This window comes from Poeciliopsis prolifica, unplaced genomic scaffold (genome assembly GCF_027474105.1).
Source record: "Poeciliopsis prolifica strain line A6 unplaced genomic scaffold, Auburn_PproV2 SCAFFOLD025, whole genome shotgun sequence".
NCBI classification, from domain to species: domain Eukaryota; kingdom Metazoa; phylum Chordata; class Actinopteri; order Cyprinodontiformes; family Poeciliidae; genus Poeciliopsis; species Poeciliopsis prolifica.
The window spans coordinates 1,294,268-1,313,178 of NW_026562400.1; the positions used below are offsets into that span (position 1 = coordinate 1,294,268).

Below are 18,911 nucleotides of genomic sequence, written 5' to 3' on the forward strand. Positions count from 1 at the left end.
AAGAGACGAGCAGCTTAAACATGTCAGGTGCTGAAGCAGGAAGGAGCACGAGAACGGAGGGATGGAGGGATCACAGGGGGAGGAAGATGGAGAGACTGAAGGTCTCACATGGCTTCTTCTCTCATCCTCAGTGATCATATTTTGTTTGCGCTTTTCTTTTCTTCTTTCGCTCCACATTCAATTAATTTCAATTACAGTTTCAGTTCAGAATTATTGTTCCAGGATAGCAGTGTGGAATGTGACAGGAAGTGAAAGCCACTGTCAGTGCAGGCAAACTGATATCACTGTAGTGTGTTCAGTTAGTGCTGTAACTGTGGTGCAATGGAAGAAAGGACCTCACTGGCCTTGGAGTCTATTAGTGATTGCAAACGTCAGAATGATAACTATTTAATAGCTGTATTGATGCTTCTTGAACAAGTACTTTGGCTTCAGACTCTTAAAGATCCATTGTTAAGGCCTTCTTTAAGAAAAGAAGGAACTTTCACTGTAGGAAACTAAAAAATAATAATAATAATAATAATAGCAAATGTAATTGCAATAGTTTTATTTAGTTAAAACTATTGCAAAAAAAAAAAAAAAAAAAAAAAAAACATGAGAGCACTTTCTACTAAAAGCCACAGAAACATCAATCCAAGGCCAAGATTCAAACCACAACCTTCTTGTTGTAATGCAACAGAAATATGCATTTTCATAATGAATCTAATGTTATTGTTGCCTAACTGAAAACCTGTTCTTAGTTTATCTAGAGCAATTTATTTATTAACATCTCCTCCCATGTTTTTGTACTTAAAATTAGGTTATAGTTAACTTACTACAAATGAAGGAATCGTTATTAATCACTAATAATGAGGCTTTTAAACAGAAAAAGTCAAGAATATTAAAAGACAGAAATTAACTGATAATGAAAAGAATTTCCTAACAAGGTTTATTTACTCATAAGTTAACCTAACATGAACAAACTAACCCTTTAGTAGTATCCAAAATGCTAATTAATTGTGAAATTATGTTTTCATAATATGTTCACCAGGAAACAATTAGATGAACTCTTGCAAATTGAAGATTTTTTTTTTGATCATGACACTAAACAAATTCTGAAAAACTGACACGTAATTTTTTTTTTTTTTTTTTTTTTTGAGCAACTTATAAAATATTTGAAAGAAAATACAGATATGCAATTTCTATTTTCTATTTGCTATTGGCTGGAGTTTTGTAAAGCAGCCAATCCAGGAGCACCATTCTTTTCTATGGCACAAATAATGAACTCAAAGAGTGGAGAGGATGGATATTAGTATTTTTAACAATGATGCAACAAAAGGTTCACTAGTTTGTCAGTAAGTAAACTAGTATGTAACTGTAAAGTTGGATACTGCTTGAAAGAAAAGACAATAATAATTATATTTTTACCCGAAACTATTCAGAATGAAACGTCCACCGTGTCATGGCCAGATTGATGAAGAATTCATATAAAATTGTAGGTTTATAAAAAACAAATTCAGGAAATAGCTTTACTGGAATGTTCATTTTGGTTTCCAGAAAACAAATGTTTCAAGTCCAACTTGTTAACCTCAGACGAGACGTCCCAACTTGTTTTTTACTTTCATGTCTGATGGAAAATATTATGTCACCTGTGGGTGTGGCCCGAACACGCTGCGTCTTTGAAAACTTCCCTGTCCTGTTTTACTCCATCTGTGGACAGATTTTACTTTCACTCTGATTTTCCTCACATCAAACAGTATAAAACTGTAGCCGTACCTGAAGCCTTTTTCCCTCTTGCTAATCTTTTTACTCAGTGTGTTTGTTTTTGTGCAATCCTGCGTGTTTAATCTAAACAAAGCCAAATCTCCCCGGATTGTAAATACCAGTTGGTTAAAGCAGAGAAGCACTTCCAAAGCCAATCAGCAGACAACAAAGGACCCTGTGCTTCAGCAACACTTCCAGTTCTGTTCGGCATGTTCACAACTGAGGGGGCTTGTGGAAGAGAGAGTCTGTGTGTGTGTGTGTGTGTGTGTGTGTGTGTGTGTGTGTCTGCTTGAAAGAGAGGAATAATGTGTGACAGAAGGAGAGTGTGGAAAAGAAGGCATGAGAGCATGTGTGACATAGAAAGAGAGCATGGAAAAGAGCATAACAGAGTGTGAAAATGACAGGGAGGGTGAATGTGACGGGAAGTGAAAGCCACTGTGGGTGCAACTAAAAACTGAGGACATAAAAAAAATGAGCCTGTCTTTCCCATTAATTAAATGTCTCAGTCTTGTACATTTCCGACACTGTGTGTCTGCATAGTGATGAAACGATTGTAGTCTTGATTATTGTTTTGGTGAAGGTGAACTCTTTTGAGTAGCCCTGGTTTAAAATGATATAAATATCAACCTGAGGGTAAAAAGCTTGCATTTTGGATAAAAAGTACATTTCTTTTTTGTTTTTTTGTTTTGTATTTTGACCAAAAACAGAGCGATGCTTTGAGGTCATACAACTGAAACCTATTACTACACACAGATCCGTGATGAGGCCTAAAAATGCCTTTGGTGGAAAGCAGCCATTGCTGGCATTCTGTCTGTCTGCTACTTGTCTGACCACCTTGGCATCAGGTTTTCAGCGTTTCTCTTTACATGTCAGCGATGATGTGATAAGATGACATAGTTGTATTTTAATATGTCCCTTATTGTTTTAGTGTAAAACATAATGTAAAGTCTATCGATATATATTTTTTGTCCTCTCATCTGAAACTTTCCGTCTGGAGAAGAAGACCTATAAAACACTATAATGACTTCAGATGTTACATTTGGATCCTTTCAAATATTTCCCCACAGTTTTAAACCTTTTTAGACTATTGTTTTGAATTTGCCTCATACTGTCAAACTGCAGCCAAAGTGGTATGTGTTTCCCACCAATGAGGGTTAATGTTGATTCTACATATTTAACTATTATATAACACAATTATGCTTAATTCCCCTGCTTTGGAAACTAAATATCTAAATCTGTCTATTGAATTTGTTATATTCACTTGAACAACTTCTTGCCAATTTAGCATCTTTTTGTGTGCATGACCAATTTATTTTTAATATTACTGCAAAGCAAACTTAGCCACTTAAGGGTTCAAATATTTCATAACCTTCACACTTATTCCAACACTTATTTGTCCTCAAAATATATTTGTCACATTTTTTTTAAAGAAAATTCAACCTTATTTGGTAACATTTATTTTGGGAAAGACATGAAAAGGGTACTTGACATCCAAGTAGAGTTGTGTGGGTTGATATTAAAACTTTAAGTCAGGAAATGAATGAAAAAAGTGTCTCACTGAAACATCCTCAGTCAGAGTAGTAATTTATTTATGTTTTTTTTTTTAACACCTGAAACTGAAAAGCAGACTGGATGAGGGTCAGTGTTTATTTTGCCACCCTGCAGAGTGAAGAGGATGGTGGGGGAGGTAAAATAATAAATATTTCTCAAGCTCACTGCTGGAGATCTACAGCAAAAAGGAACATCTTATGCTGATTATTAGGTAAAGTGGAGAATCTCTGATTTTGTGGGCCAGTTGTGGCTTTTTTCACAAAGACCCTAAACACTCTGTGGGGTGTATCATCAAGTCTTTAAAATATTATTAAAAATAACAATCTGGTAGCTTCTTCCTGAAAATTAAAACTACTTTTATTATTAGATCTATATGATCCATGAACATGCGATCAAATGAACTCAGAGATGGCTCCACAAGACAAAATTAACTTTCTTCCAGTATCACCTAAATCCTCTGAGGTAGTAAAAACAGTTAATGTGGAGAATTCTGGCAGTTATTGGCCAACAACAAAAAGAAACCGAACCAGAAAGTTCTGAGCTGGAGCTTAATTTTCCTTTGCAACAATGAGATCTTCACTGACCATTCTTCTATAACTGCACCAAGAGCTTTTAGCTGGAATTCAGCAGTTTCACTGATTAATTGGGCCAAGTGGGCCTTTCAAAGAAAACAAGAGATGAAATGTTTGATTTAGAGTTGTTATATTTTATTTGGTTTTAAAAAGAAATTGCTGGGCGTGGTGTGGTGGCGTAGGGGATAGCGCAACCCACATTTGGAGGCTTTGAGTCTTCGACGTGGCCTTCGCAGGTTCAACTCCTGGACCCAAATATGTCTTGTCAGGCTACCATCACATATACAGTAAGAGACACTAGAGCCCACAAAAATCCCCCTGTAGGGGGAAATAAAAAGAAAATGGCCGCAACTATAATCTCCTTTTATGAACATGAAACTTTGTTTATGTTGTATTAAATAGTTTAAATTTCACTTCCTTTTTTTTTTCCCTCCGCTAGGTGACATTTACCAAACGGAAGTTCGGTTTGATGAAGAAGGCGTACGAGCTGAGTGTCCTGTGTGACTGCGAGATCGCGCTCATTATCTTCAACCACTCAAACAAGCTGTTTCAGTATGCCAGCACCGACATGGACAAGGTCCTGCTCAAGTACACAGAGTACAACGAGCCACACGAGAGCCGGACCAATGCCGACATTATCGAGGTAAAACGTGGGAACGGGTAGTGGGTTTAATAATTGTAAACACTTTGTTTCTGAATCTCTTTTATGTGAAGCTTCCTTTTACAAAACCACTTTCACACTCACATTCTCCCTTGAACCAAACAGATTTCTGTGCAATATACCCATGTGATTTACTGTTTATTTACCTTGAGAGAAATTTGTTTGATTGTTTTATCCTGCTGGTTTCCTGTTTCTTCTTTAGATAGTTGTTAAATCCTCCATTCAAACATTGCAGTCTCTCATCAGGCTTATTCAGCTTTCTGTCCTCATTCATGTTTTAAAAACCCTGAAATGGAGCATTGTTTAAATTTTGTTGGTCATATGAATAGAAATTTTCACCCTTTTTTATTTTTTTTTGTTCTACTTATTTGTTATCCACCAACTTTATACTTTTAAAACTTTTAATATATTTTTACCAAGTCAGCGAGCTGCTCAGAGAAGGAGCTTTTCCATCACAAATATTTGTAATGTCAAAAGGCCTGACTTGTTTTGCTCCTTGTTGATGCCTTTGGGCCAGGATAGTATTAAGCTCACCTTTCAATCCACAGCTTTAAAACTAAACAAAATAAAACAAAAGAAAACAAACAAACAAACAACAAAAAAAAAACAGAGAAAGGATAGACTTCTTCTCTTTTTTTCACAGAAACTTATACTTAAGCCAAGAGCTCCATTGGAAGATTTGAATCACTCTTTGGGCTGGAGCCAGAGGGTACAAACACTATCTCAACATCAACAAACAGGGGGAATTGTTAGACTTACTCTGCTCAAAGTGCAGCAATTCCACTGAGAAACCCATCTAAAGCCAAATTGTAAAACAACTAGGTTTCTGTTTTGTTTTATTACTACTAATTTGATCCAATTGAAAATACTTTATTTGTTCCAAAGGGATTTTAAGTGTTGCTGTAACTCACAACATCCAAGTGTCTTCAAAGAGTTGTTCTGTGGGCTGAAAAGGTCTCTGGTAGCAGTCAGGTTTGCAGCGAATCTGAATAGGCCTCTGACAGAAAAATACTGTTGCTCAAACCTTGGGCAGCAGAGACAACATTACTTGTCCTTGATGACACCATCAGTTTTTGTCAAGCATTGCTAATCAACCTCACTTGGTTTTGCTGCATTAGTTTAAAGGTTCCCACTTGCTTCATGCCAAAATCAGCCCTCATTAATTTTGACATGCTATGAAAATTGTGTTTTGTTTGACAGAAATCTGTGCATAGCATCATCCGATTGGTCAGACGTTTGTTGCTGAGTTTTATGCAGAAATGCACTCAGAGTGCAGAGTTGATATTTCTCTTCAACTAGTCCAGTGGAGGGATGGGGAACTGTTCAGTTTCAGATGGAGTCTTAAATCTTTGTCTGGCCGCATGGTCAGAGAGACGTTGGAGTCGGGGAAATAATCCTTTCTGATTGTGATCGATGGAAGAGATGGCTTGAACTTACACATTCTCTGTCTCTTTCTGCTATGCATCCATGGAGCCTTATTTTACACTTCTTTGGTACTTAAGGTCATAGTTCATGTATTGTTTGAGCTTTTAAAATGATAAGCAGCTATTCTTTCAAAAACGATACCTTGATAACCGTTATCAAGGTATCAAACGATACCTTGTTAACCTGCACTATTCCAAAAGGAAAAAAAGTAAAAGCAAACATCTTTCCAGCTGCACAACATCCAAAACCAGAGGGAGTAATTGTTCAAAAATAGCTTGACCAAGATAATTATGAACAAAAGTCTACAAAAAGAACACATCAAAACTAATATAACAGATCTACTGCAACATCCAGCCAACACGAGTGGCACGATTCTAGAATAAATGTTAGTGTTTATCTGATGCTTTTCCTGATTCTTTAGTTAAGTTTATGTCTGACTTGTTGACCTCAATCTTTCATGGTGAGGTAAAAGGCTGTTTTGGTTCTCATCACTTTCTGTGGTTTTTGTTGCATTGCTAGCCTGGGATCTCTCAGGGAGCAACTTGGGCAAAACGCCAAAGAAGGAAAATATTTGGAAGCAATTGAAAACCACCTCAGCACAAAATGGCCACCACATAAGCAAGAATCTGTCAGTAATGGTTGAAAAATAGCTTTTCATTTACAGAAGAGAGATGATAGATTAGGTCAGGGCAGACGGTGTTGAGGTCAATCACTGAACTAAATATTTTTTTTTATTTTGCTGTGCTTTGCTGGAGCTCATCGAGGGAACATGGAGCACATTCACATGCTTAGCTGACCCTTTTCATACATAATGACCCTCTCATGAATTCCACACGAGACGGTTAGGTATGATTCAGCGGCCATGTGCATTGCTGTGCTGCACTCATGCTTCCTATGGAGCCGTGACTTAAAGCTGCATCCGGCTTGCCTTTGAATATTTTCTCACTTGCTTTTTATGCACATTGCCGCAGGACTTTCAGTCATCCGCAAACAATATCAGCAGCAAGTGACAAAGGGTGCTCCAGTTAAAGTCACATTCCGCAAAAAATCCACACAAGCAGACTAGCAAAAAGGGAGACATTTTTGCTGGTCTGCTCATAAACAGATTTTATTTGGTTTTTTAGTGGTGTGCTGACATGACCTGAAATGGTTCGGCTTCACATTCCCAGTCTTTAATTTATTCAAACTGGCCTCACAGTTTTGGAATGAAAGCTTGTGCTGGCAATTATGGAAAGTGAGAACAGGAATATTGGAGTACGAATGGTTCCCTGCTGCTTTCATCCACTGTAACCTGCCAAATTACAATCTGTGCAAACCTTCCAGATAATCTAACATAAAGTAAATTCAGTTTTAACCTTTAACTGCCCACAAATGTGCGTATCAATAGAGTCCATTTAGGTGTTAAACTTAGCCAATTATCTTACTGCTGTTTAAAGCCATTGTGTGTAGTTATGTGGTGAGAGTGTTTCATTAACCACTGATAGCCAGGTTCTACTGCTGAGAATATGTTATTGCCCCTTAAGATGTTACAACTTTTAATAGAACTCCTCCAGCTTTGAAATGGATTTCTTAGAACTTTAGCACATTATTTCTTCTTTTATTGACTAAAGTTGGGAAATCCAAGTAGACATTGGTCCATTACCAGTGTCAAGGTATATCGAGGGTGTGAAAACGTTTGATAATTTCTCTGACACTTTATTAAAAAGAAATAAAACTGAGAAACCCCAGTTTTCTTTGGCTTTATGAAGTACATTTTTGTTTTAAAGACTGTTTAACACTATGTACCAGTTCCAAACCTTTTTTACAGATCACATCCTTTCAGACCACATGAAGTAGCAAAGCGTAAAATTGATGAAGTGAAAACCAGTGAATCTGTCATTTGATGGTTTGGTGTGAGAAAGTTAGTGTTGTCTGGAATGAGCGTTTTCTGGGTAAGCTGGCATCTGCCAATCAGACTACACATCCATTTACTGCCGGAGAAATTGACCAGCAAATCCCTTCTGTGCACATCGTGATGTGATTCTGACTATAAGATCTAAATAGACTGTCATTATTTTTTAAAGACTTTTCTTGTTTGAAGACAAATTCATGTTGAGAAATGATTAGCTTTTCATTTGCTTATCTATGCAGTTTTTTTTTCTTCCATTGTTAAAACAGACATGTTGTTGGACAGTTTTAAGGGTGAAATGAAATGCATCCAAGGGGAAAGTCATCCAATGAGAGCTTCCCTGCAAAAATTGCTGAAACCTCATGTAAAGTGTTAGCGAAGCACTTTTACCTTTGAGTGGGTTGAAGGTAAAACTTAGGTGCCATAGTTCGGGGCAACATTTTTCCCTTCTACATCTCTGTCTGTCACTTCCTGTCTTTCTTTCTTCCTTCTTCCTGCCCCCTTTCCTCCTCCCTTCCAAATCTCCTGATTCATTCAGTCACGACAATTTCTCCCTTTTTCCTGTCCTTCTCTTTCTGCCTGTCTCGGAGTGTCAGCAGTAAAGCCTTTCTGTAGGCAGTATCTCCAACTGCAGATGGCTCTTAAGTGTATGCATGCATGCGTGTGTATGTGTGTGTTTGTATCGTGGCAGGGCGTTGGGCAGCTCTGGGCCACATCAGCTCAAGCTCCACTGGTTCTGTTTGTGTGCGTACATGTGTTGATGTTTCCAAGTGTGTCGTCCCGTCTCTTTCTTTACGTGTGTGTTTTCATTAATGTGTGTGTGACCACAAATACGTCCACCTCTCCATCTCTGCTCGCATGCTTTGCAGTGGCCCATGAGAACGCCTCATACAATATTCAGTCTTGGTGAGGCTCTCTGTTGTGTACGTGTGCGCGTCCCTCATGGATGTGTCTCTCCCATTCCGGCTTTTATTCTCTCCCACCCCACTACCTCACCCTTTCTCTCTGTAGCCCAGGAGGCATTTAAAATCATTCCTCAGTATTTGTCCTCAATTGTCTCCTTCACCAGATGTGTGCTGGCTTCCACCTTTTTTTCATCCAGGTGTCCGTTTTGTCCCCTCTGCTTTTTTTCTTTCCACCTAAAGTCTTGGATTTTTTTTCTTCTTTTATATAAAGGAATAAATAACGACTTTTATTATTAATCAGTGGGTTTCTGCTTCAATACCACTAGCTGAAGATTTAAAAAGTTGTAAAGATTTAAGAAATACTACTTAAAATAAATAAAATGTATATAAAATAAGTGTTTTATGAGAAATTATTTCATATTGCGATGGAGGACTGTGTTTCAAATAAGAGTTAGAAAACCCTGCAGTCAGTCGGTTCATTGTAAGGAGCAAACATTTCACCCACTGGTTCACTGACGTGTTATTAATATTTTTGAAACAACAATGGTTCTCTAAGGCACAGAGGAAGAAAATATATTAATTTTTTGATGTCTACGTAATAATAATGTTGGTAGCATATGTTGGGTCTTGACAAAGGATAGCTCCGTTTTCTTTTTTTTCATTTATCTTTCCCCCCCCCCCCCAGACAGAAAACTATGTTGCATTAACAAATTTACCAAAAGTATTAATGAGTAGATTTAACATTTACATCACATTTAATACCTAAAGAGTCTACTTACTTTTGAGTTTCATTATTTTGACCAGAAATGCTTAGTAATGGTGAAAAAAAATATCATCTGTTGTTGGGAAAAAAGTAAGTTTACCTTTACAGCACTCCTAGGAGTTAGGAGGGAAAATATCATCCAGGTTCCTCTGCTCAAATTAGGTTTATTAACTAGTTCAAGTGTGTTCAAAACACTGTTGCCAACTCAGCGACTTTGTTGCTATATTCAGACCCATCTGAAAGCCTTACACAAAAAAATGTCACAATTTGCACAGTCACAAAAGATGGCTCCTTTAAGATCTTCTTTATCCAGCTGATACGGAAAAATGTTTTGGACGTTTTTCACCTTTTAGGGATACAGTTATAATAAAAATCATAATGAATAAGACTTGTTGGTGTTATCGTTTTAATTTGTAAATATCTGGCTTTTCTGATTTTACCACTGCTGCATATTCTAAACAGATTAAAACGATGGATGACCTGTAGCGGGACACTACATGTGCTTAGTTTTCTGAAACTAAGCACGCAACCATAGATATGTCCAAACTATGTAAAACTCTAGAGTTTAAGAAGTGCATTTCTTCTTTTTACTGCAGCAGTGTTACCAAATAGTTTGAAATCATTTTACAGACATTAACCAATTGCAGGAGTTGATTTAATAAATTCACCTTAAGATATTTCAGACTCCATATGTTTTAATTAGCACTTTAAAACTTAAAGCTCTTGATTTTGCAATTTGAAAGAAATTAATCAACTATGCCAGGTTGGGAAGATTGAATATTCAATTAACCTTAACTCTGGCACAATTACCTTCATACGAACTAGGCCAAAGTAGAGCAGTTCAGTCATAATGAAAATATAGATATAAAAAAAATAATACTGGATGTTTGAACAAACGTCTCATTCCAGCTTCCAAGCATGATGGTGGAGGTTTGGTGAGCTGAACTTGTTTTGCTATCAGAGGACCAAGGACCCTGCAGTCATCCATGAAATCCTCTGTGTACTAAAGTAGTACAGAGTCAACAAGCGATGCCAGTACTTTGTCTTCCTTCCCACAGCTGTGAATATTGATAATGATCATTTTTCTCCTAAGGAAACCTTTTGTGCATCAGGGTACTGTGACCATAATTGCATTTATTCAGTGTTAGGGCTGTCAGGAAAACTTATTAGACCAGAACAGCCTATTTGACAGAATGGCTGAATTATACAATAATCATTAAAGATTATCTCCACTTGCACTTGGTTTAACATCAGCGGTCGAAGAGCAAGCTGAGACATACCAAGTGACAGAAAAAAGAGGAAGAGGAAGAAGGAGAAGAGAGAGGGGATAATTGGGTAGTCACAAAGTGTGCCCATTTGCTGCTCTGCCTCTGCGAATCTCTTTGAGCAAGTGCTTTTGAGTATAAATTATGAAGTGTGGATGTAGTCATGCAGGAACAGGCACTCACTCTTATGTGCACACAGTTACACACTTGTGGGCACTGGCTCACGTCACTCTGCTTGTCCCTGAATTATTAGGAGCACTTTATTTTACATTGATGTTTTGTGTGTGAGCGTGTGTGCGCAAGTATGGCCTCGGTATGCATCGTATCGGTAGACATCCCTTCACTGTGGTGCAAGCTTAAGAGGCAATACATACACACACAGAACTTCTCTAAAAAGCACGTGCTGCTTGTAGTGCGCGTGTTTGTGTGTGGGCAGTCTGCTTCTACTGTCAGAATGTATTAATCCGTTTGACTGCAGATCCCAATCAGGGGAAAGAAAGGAAGAGAGCTCGAGACAGAGGGAACACAAGCGGACGAAAGGCTGAAAGAGTGGTGATGAATAGTCGAGTGGAGAAAGCAAAGATGCGCGTCGGAGACGGAGGATGGATGCCCTTTTTTTCCCTTTAAGCAGCTCAAGCGAGACATATCTCACCAATGAGATTTGCTGCAGGACCTAAAGACTTTGGTTAGCCCAAGAGCCTCAGTTATATCAAAAATACCACATTTCTCACTTCCCTAAGTATCAGTATATTCTTCTTTGTGTCATAATAAATTTACCACCTCAAACCTAGTAAATGGGTTTTTAGTTTTGGCCTTGTTATCACTTGTCTCCTCAATAGATCAGAGGTTAAGACTTTGTTGACCTGGAAGTGGGAAGTGCTCCTCAGATTATCCTCCTTTGTCACTCGGTCTTGGAGGTTTTCCAGCTTCCATCATAATCTGAGTTCCCATTCAGGAAAAGTTGAGCTCATTGAATAACCTGAAGGTCCTCACAAGTCAGGGTTGGCTTCCAGCTGCCACATTGAATCAATTCTTTCCATAATCAATCTTCTGAATCATTTAATTATGATTCGTATCAAAATAAAATAAAAATATAGTTATTCAGAGCTCTGAGCCTTAAAAGACGTTAGACTGATATTTAAAAGTTAATGTTATGCTGTACACTTACTAGCCATTTTATCAGCAATACTGTGAAGTGTATCCAATTGCATTTGACTTCAATATCAAATCAGAATATTAAATGACTGCAACTCAATGTATTTAAGTATTTAGATTTGATGAATAAGATTTTCTGAAGTCTAAACTGAGCATCAGAATAGATGGGAAAATACATTTATCTGACTTGGTGTGTGGCATGAGCAGCTATGTTGTACAAATTTTGGGCAAGCTTTTAAAAGTGTCGGGGGGCGGGGAGTGGGAAAGAGAAAAATATGCAAATCTTGTGTTTGCATCTTCTGGCTAGGAGTCAGTAATTTCATCAAATGTTGACTTTATGCCTGGCCACACATCCTGTAAAACTGGAGATGTTTTCCAGAATATGTTGCTATCAAGCAAGTTATAATAGTTTTGTTCTATCAACTACTATTGAAGATGTTTCATGTGGTCAGGACAGGTAGAGAAAGAAATGTAATTTTAATGCATGTCAATAATGGAAACAACTGATTGGTCATGTGCGGTAAATGTTCACTACCTGAGAACTTATTCTGCAAATGTATTTCGATCTCCTTTTAGTACATTAACTCTTATTGATCAAACCCCAAAATCAGTCCCTTTATCTCCACAGTTACTTGATCTCAATAGATTAATGCATCTTTGACTTGTGGTGAAAGAGATTCAAACCTTTAATGTGAAGCACACAAATCTGTAGCAACTTTGTGATATAATATGGACCAAAATGAGATCATTAGAAGATATTTTCTGTTGTTGCTTTTCTGTTTTTCAGTTTTATGTGATGTTTGAGGAAGACGCAGAGATTCCTAACAGTATCTATGCCCTTTACTCAATATGTAGAATACTCTAAGAGATGGAGTGTTTCTGAAGAGTAACTAGCAGAACTATAATGAACTAAGACTCCATACTGTGGAGTTTAAGGTTGAGTTTCTGACTGATTAACACATTCTCTCTAAAGAAAATAAATATTTTACACCATTTTGTCTTCCAAAATCATTTCCTCTCTCCTGTTTTGTTCTACCTTCACTGTTATAGGCCAGCATTCACCAATCAGCCCAGAGATGTTTAGGGCTTTGGTTGAGTGACCTTTTGTTGCTGAGCAGGACGTCATGCATGGTCTACTTCCTCTGTTACCAAGCAAGTTGTCTGAGGCCTCCTGGGGGTCACTGAAAGCAGAGACACAAATATTTCCCACCTAAATTATTCCAGTTAGCACGGATAAGGTAGAGGCTGCACCAGAAGAGGCGAAGTATTTAGGTGTTGAAAAAGATAAATACTGATAAATCCTACTTTATGCCCAATTAGTGTTGTGATCAGATATATACAATTACTTCAGAAAACCTCTGAAATTTGTACCAAGTTATTACCCTTTTGTACCTTCTTGTGTTCATTTCAGAATAAAAGTAATATGTCATCAATTATATAGATAAATAGTCATCAAACGCTCAAATCTCATATTGCAGTGACTTGCAACATATTGCAAGTCACTGCAGTAGAAATGTGTGTATTTGTGATACTGCAAAGGGATGTTTGTAATATTTTTGACACATTTAAGGCAGGCTTGAAAAAAGTGAGGACATATTGAAACTGATCATTTTAACATTGTATTCACCAATAAAGTTGTCATTGATATTGTTTATAATCAGTCACTATTGTGGATACGGAAGGCAATATTGCATTTAATGTGTTTTCAACTATTTTTCTCTGGATGGGAAGTCCTGGTGTCTCTCTAGATGAACCAGCAGCTTTATATATTCTAAAGGCTTATTTGAAGACTGAAGTAAAAAACAAAAGACTCCACTTTGCTCATTTATTTTACTGTTTCATGCAGCAGAAAGAACGCTACAATAATGTATATGCTGTGTGTTCGGTCACCACTTATTATTTGGTGAAGGTATTTTATGTGCTCATCCCAAATCAAAACAAGCAAATCAAACAACTTCCTTTTGTTATGAACTTGTGTGCTTTGTGAAGTAAGAACTTTGTGCTTGTCTTTCTTAAAATGTTATTAGCGTTTATTTACTTGTCTAAGCTTGGCAGGTTAGTGCCTTGAAAAATAATAGCAGCTGAGTTTTATAACACAACATCTAAGTATCCTAGCAGACATTCCACTGCTGATACTTTGGACATGATGTCCCAAATGAGTGACTGGAGGGGACTCTGTGAGAGTGTGGGTGACTTGTTTCTGTCATTACATGACATCCCTGACCTGAAGAAGACAGCAGGAACTTCACTTGTATCTTGCTCTAGATTGTTAAAATCTGTAGAAACAGAAAAAGGGTAAAGCTCACATTCTGCTGTAAACATTGCTTGAAACTCTAATAAGGTCTTTATTTTTAATAGTCTCTTTATTTTTCACCTTGAATACCTTCCAAAAACTGAGATTTTTTGCTAACATAACCAGCTAACCATAAACATACAATGTATCAAATTTGTATTTCAAATTTAAATTGCACTCATTAAAAAAAGCCTCTGTAAAGCATGCAACAAGCTGATGGCACCTTTTGAGTGCGAGTAAGTGTGCAGTCCTTGATTGCATGCCAAAGAGCATTTAGTTGACAAAGCAAAAGAAGAGAAGATGAAGCAATATAATTCTCAGTTCAGAGTGCCAACTCCTGCCGAGTGTTAAATTCAATCCAGTTGAAACCACTTCTGCTGCATTTTGGCACAGTTCTTTAGACTAATGGGCAACATTTTTTTTGTTTTAATATTGAAATTTTAATTATTGTTTTTCTCTAACCTTAAATAACTTATCCTAAAATACTGCAACGTTATCCTTTGTGGGGGGAAAAAAAATCCACATCTGAAGGCTTGAACGCTCTCATGATGACCATCAGCAACTGAACGGAAACTCTTTGCAGAGATATGTTATAGACAGAAAATATGGAAGACTTTTAACTTTTTTTCTGAGTTGCATTAAATGCCATGAAAAGGAGAAGCATAAGAAAGGAAGACATCAGCAACAATGTTTCATAGAAAGCAAGCAACGGAGGTTGGGCAGGCAGGCGGGCGGACGCATGGGTGGGCGAGACAGCGAACCAGAGGAAAAGGATGAAGGGGAGGGAGGACGACAGTGCGGGAGATGAGGGTGGGGCTTGTGTGCAACCGCAGCCATTCAGAGTGGCTTGGTGCCCTGCAGGCTGAATCTTACCCTGGCAACATAATAGAGAAGGGCAGAAGGGGAAACGGGGGACAGGTGAACAGATGGCTGACTGACTGAGAGACAAGCTGATCAGTGCACGAGGGAGTGTGCTTGCATGAGTGTGAGCCAGAAGATACGCTTGTTCTGTAATGTAGCGCACAAACACACATACTGCTAACTGTGAGAAAGAGTGGGAAGAAAAACACAGAAACTGAGAAAGGGAAAGTTGCCCATGTTTGCACTGTAATTTTCACAAAATATCAGTTGAGTTTGCAATAAACTAGGACAGACGAGCATTTTATGTTCAGGAAGAAAAAATATCTACTGTGTAAGCAAGTACCATGACATAATGGGAGGGAAACACTATCAATCTGGGTGCATGACAACCAATTAATTTTTAATTTATGTTATACATATTCAGGATTTTACACAAATTTAAATCATGATTAAGCATGGACAATACAATAGTAATTTTACCATGTACTTACAGAATATTTGTCCAAACTGAATTATTTTGGTCACATTTTTATCTTATCCTTCCACAATTTCTAACATTAATCATGTTTTCCTGCCATAATTTATCTTGAAGTACAATTTCTACCAAGAAAACACATTCTTAGCTGCAGATTGCAGAACTCAGATTCAGGACCCCTTGTTCACACACACTGATTGCCACTAAAACACTTTAACTCTTCTCATTTATACACTTTGTAGCTGATTTGCCTGTATGGCAAGTGTAATTGTCTGTTTGGAAGACACATTTATGCCCAGGATCATAATTCCTGGCTGATGGCTTGAAATGTTGCTTTGACTTTTTTTCACATCACGTTCTTTCATCAGGAGGCCATCTGTTTTCTGAAGTTCACAGTCCCTCCTGCGGCAAAACACCCACACTTCCTAATGTTGCCAGCTCTGTACTGCACAATTAGGAGGTTGTTCTCAGGCTTTTTCACTACATTGTAATGATAGTTATAGTCTGACCATACATGTCAACTTTGGTTTCATTATACCTTAGAACATGTCTTCAAAAAATGCACCTGAAAGCTGAAAGTTACTGTTTTTCTTCATTGAGTGGTCAGAATATGTTGGCATCTGAGACAAGGGGCCCCTCTTCTTCCTGAATAGTACAAAGACTAGATATTTCTATAGATTTTGAATAGAGGAAAGTGGAAACTATTGGTGATTGGAAATTGTACCCAAACTTGTTGAGGTCCACAACTTTTTTTTTCTGATATCTTGGCTGATTTCTTTAGATTTTTCCGTTACGTCACACAAGCAAGTCATATTTTAGAGATATTGCCTTAAACACATCCTCTGGTGTACCTTGAATAAGTGATGTTATAAATCAGAAGCCATGACATGATATAAATGTTCATCTTAATGAAGGCTGTAACAAACTCTCTTAGGCCGTTTTAAATGTAACAATTTCTGTTAATCTGTTATTAAACAGAAAACAGATCTTTTACCACCCCGGTGTAGCATTGGAACCATCTTGATTCATTGTTTCTGTAATTGAATTGCTGTCATTAACTTATTTTGTTAAAATAAATGCTTTGGAGAACAGTGTTTGCTTGATCAGCAGTAGAAACACCAAGCATCCACCAACATGGCTAATATTATTCCTTCTAGTTTTGTGAACATTATTTGCCTCTTTGTATTGCCACAGTCAAAGTGGGTGGTCCACACCTCAATCATGTGTCCTGCTCCATCTCCATCACATGTCCTTATTGACATTTCAGAAGCTGTTCCATTTACTGTATTCTTCCAATGGCTTATTCGTTCCCTCGATTTCTAGGTCAGATCACACACACTCACACACATCTGTGCAGAAACCACCACTGAGTATGCTTTTAACAAGCTACGGACAACAAAGCCTGCTCTCTAAATTTGCATTAAGCAGTAGATGAGAGCATTCACTCGTGCTGCTGAGACTCAACAGCTGACTCAGGAGACTGTCTCTGTGTTGGAACAAATCTTTCTAATAACCTGTTTCAGTGGGTAGATAAAACGGAGCCTTGACACTGTGATGATAATAATGGCTTTGAGTTTTAATGAGACTCATATCAAAGAGCACCATTGTTATTAACACTGAAACTCTCCTTACCCTTACATCCAAATGGCATCATTACCCTCTTGCCCCTACCTGTTTTGAGAGTTTTAAGGCTAATTCATCCAAAATGAAACAAATCTTTACTGCCGGAGGGGTTTCAATCTGCAGCTCTTAAAGGCACAAGTTTCTCGCAGCTCTGCTTCTCAGGCAGAATTTCATGCGGTTGAGTCATTCTCATTTAGTGCTGATTGTGCATGTTGAACATATGCTTTTATTTTAATCAGGTGCCACTTGACATCAGTCCCACTTGACATGCAGCAGTTTTTAAACTGAAAAATAAATTGTTTTAATGAAATGTTAAAATGGTTTCTTTTTACAAGTCATTATTTGATGAATGTATATTTTGTAATTGAGTGTCTAAGGACAGTTTGGTGGTTCAATATTGTTTTCAAACTTTTCTCTAAAAATGAGTAAAAACATTTCTTCCTCACTGTTAAGTACATGCTCCTGGTTTCTCACTACACATATTAACAATTATTTGTCCCAAACAACCTCAAACCCTGTCATAAGATTTTTATTAACTTTTATAAAATAGGTTCCTTAATATTTATTTAGAGACTGTTTTTAATAGGCTAATATATTCCGGTGAAGGTTGTTTCCTACTTATATGCAAGTACTAAGGTTTTCTTTGTTTGTTCTCAAGGTTTAAAAAAAGGTAGAACACTCCTCAGTCCTTTTCAATACTGGTGAACTGTGTTTAATTTATTCCAAAAAGCATGCAGTTAATTTTTTTATAAACCAAGCCTAATTTTTACAACATCTGTTTTTTTAAATGCCATATTTCCTCTTTTTGACAGATACTTGTCCCACACTGGGAACATCTGTCATAAACAGAACGCCTCATCACCAAAATCCAAACTTTGAAGAAGATTTATTAAAAATTTGCAAAGTTACTGAATATAACAATTTTCCAATTGTGTTGTACCTAAGAGATGTTGACATAATGATCCATGCAACAATCCATGTTACAAATATAGTTTTTAGTGTTGGAAAGTATGTGAGTGATTTGCATAAACTCATTTGCTCAGTTTTGCACCATATAATTTCAACCAAGAGAAAAAGAAAACTCATGTCTGTTTTTTCACCTGTGATTATTAGTTTTTCCATGGAAGACACAGATGTGCAGAAAAGCACAGCGAAGAAGTATAAAACGGAAGAGATTTTCTCTTTGTAGAGCAGAAATACCGAAAGAAGAAGTTATTAGATCATCACTATTTTTAGTTTATTTGAAAAAACCTAAAATAAAACAAACCGGAATCTAATAAAATAGAATCTTGTTGACCTCAAACATTTTGCAGTTCTGTGTTTTTTGTTCCTCATTTTATGCCTTTTTTTCAACACACCTCTGGTTCTTGACTATGAACTGGTCTGTCTATATATTTTTCCAGCTTTTTGAGGAAATTATTGAAATATGGAAATACAACATTTTTACTGGGACCACAGTAGATGTTCTCTGTTCAGTTAACAATCCAGTGAGGATTTATCTACTTGGCTCTCTGGTCAAGGCCCACCAAGTAAAGCTACTTAACAGCAAATCTTGTTTAGCAGAATCCTCTCTAAATAAGAGCCTCGCTATCTGGTGCTCTCCTCTCCCCTCCTCCTGTTTTCCTGCCATCTACCTGCCGTTCTCGCTGAGATGCCAACACCACTTTATAGCTTTAGCTGGCTTACCCATTCTATTAGAGCAAAATGTCAATAAGTATGAACAAAATATATTTT

General features: G+C 37.3%; 1 protein-coding gene across 14 annotated transcripts in view; it reads left to right on the forward strand.

The window, feature by feature from the left end:
• Window positions 1-18,911, forward strand: part of mef2d (myocyte enhancer factor 2d) — a 103,163-nt gene that overhangs the window by 42,594 nt on the left and 41,658 nt on the right. For all 14 annotated transcript variants that reach the window (XM_055047389.1, XM_055047394.1, XM_055047392.1 and 11 more), the window contains exon 3: window positions 4,303-4,506. In XM_055047389.1, coding sequence (XP_054903364.1) covers window positions 4,303-4,506 — 204 coding nt within the window. The remainder of the gene's footprint in view (window positions 1-4,302; window positions 4,507-18,911) is intronic.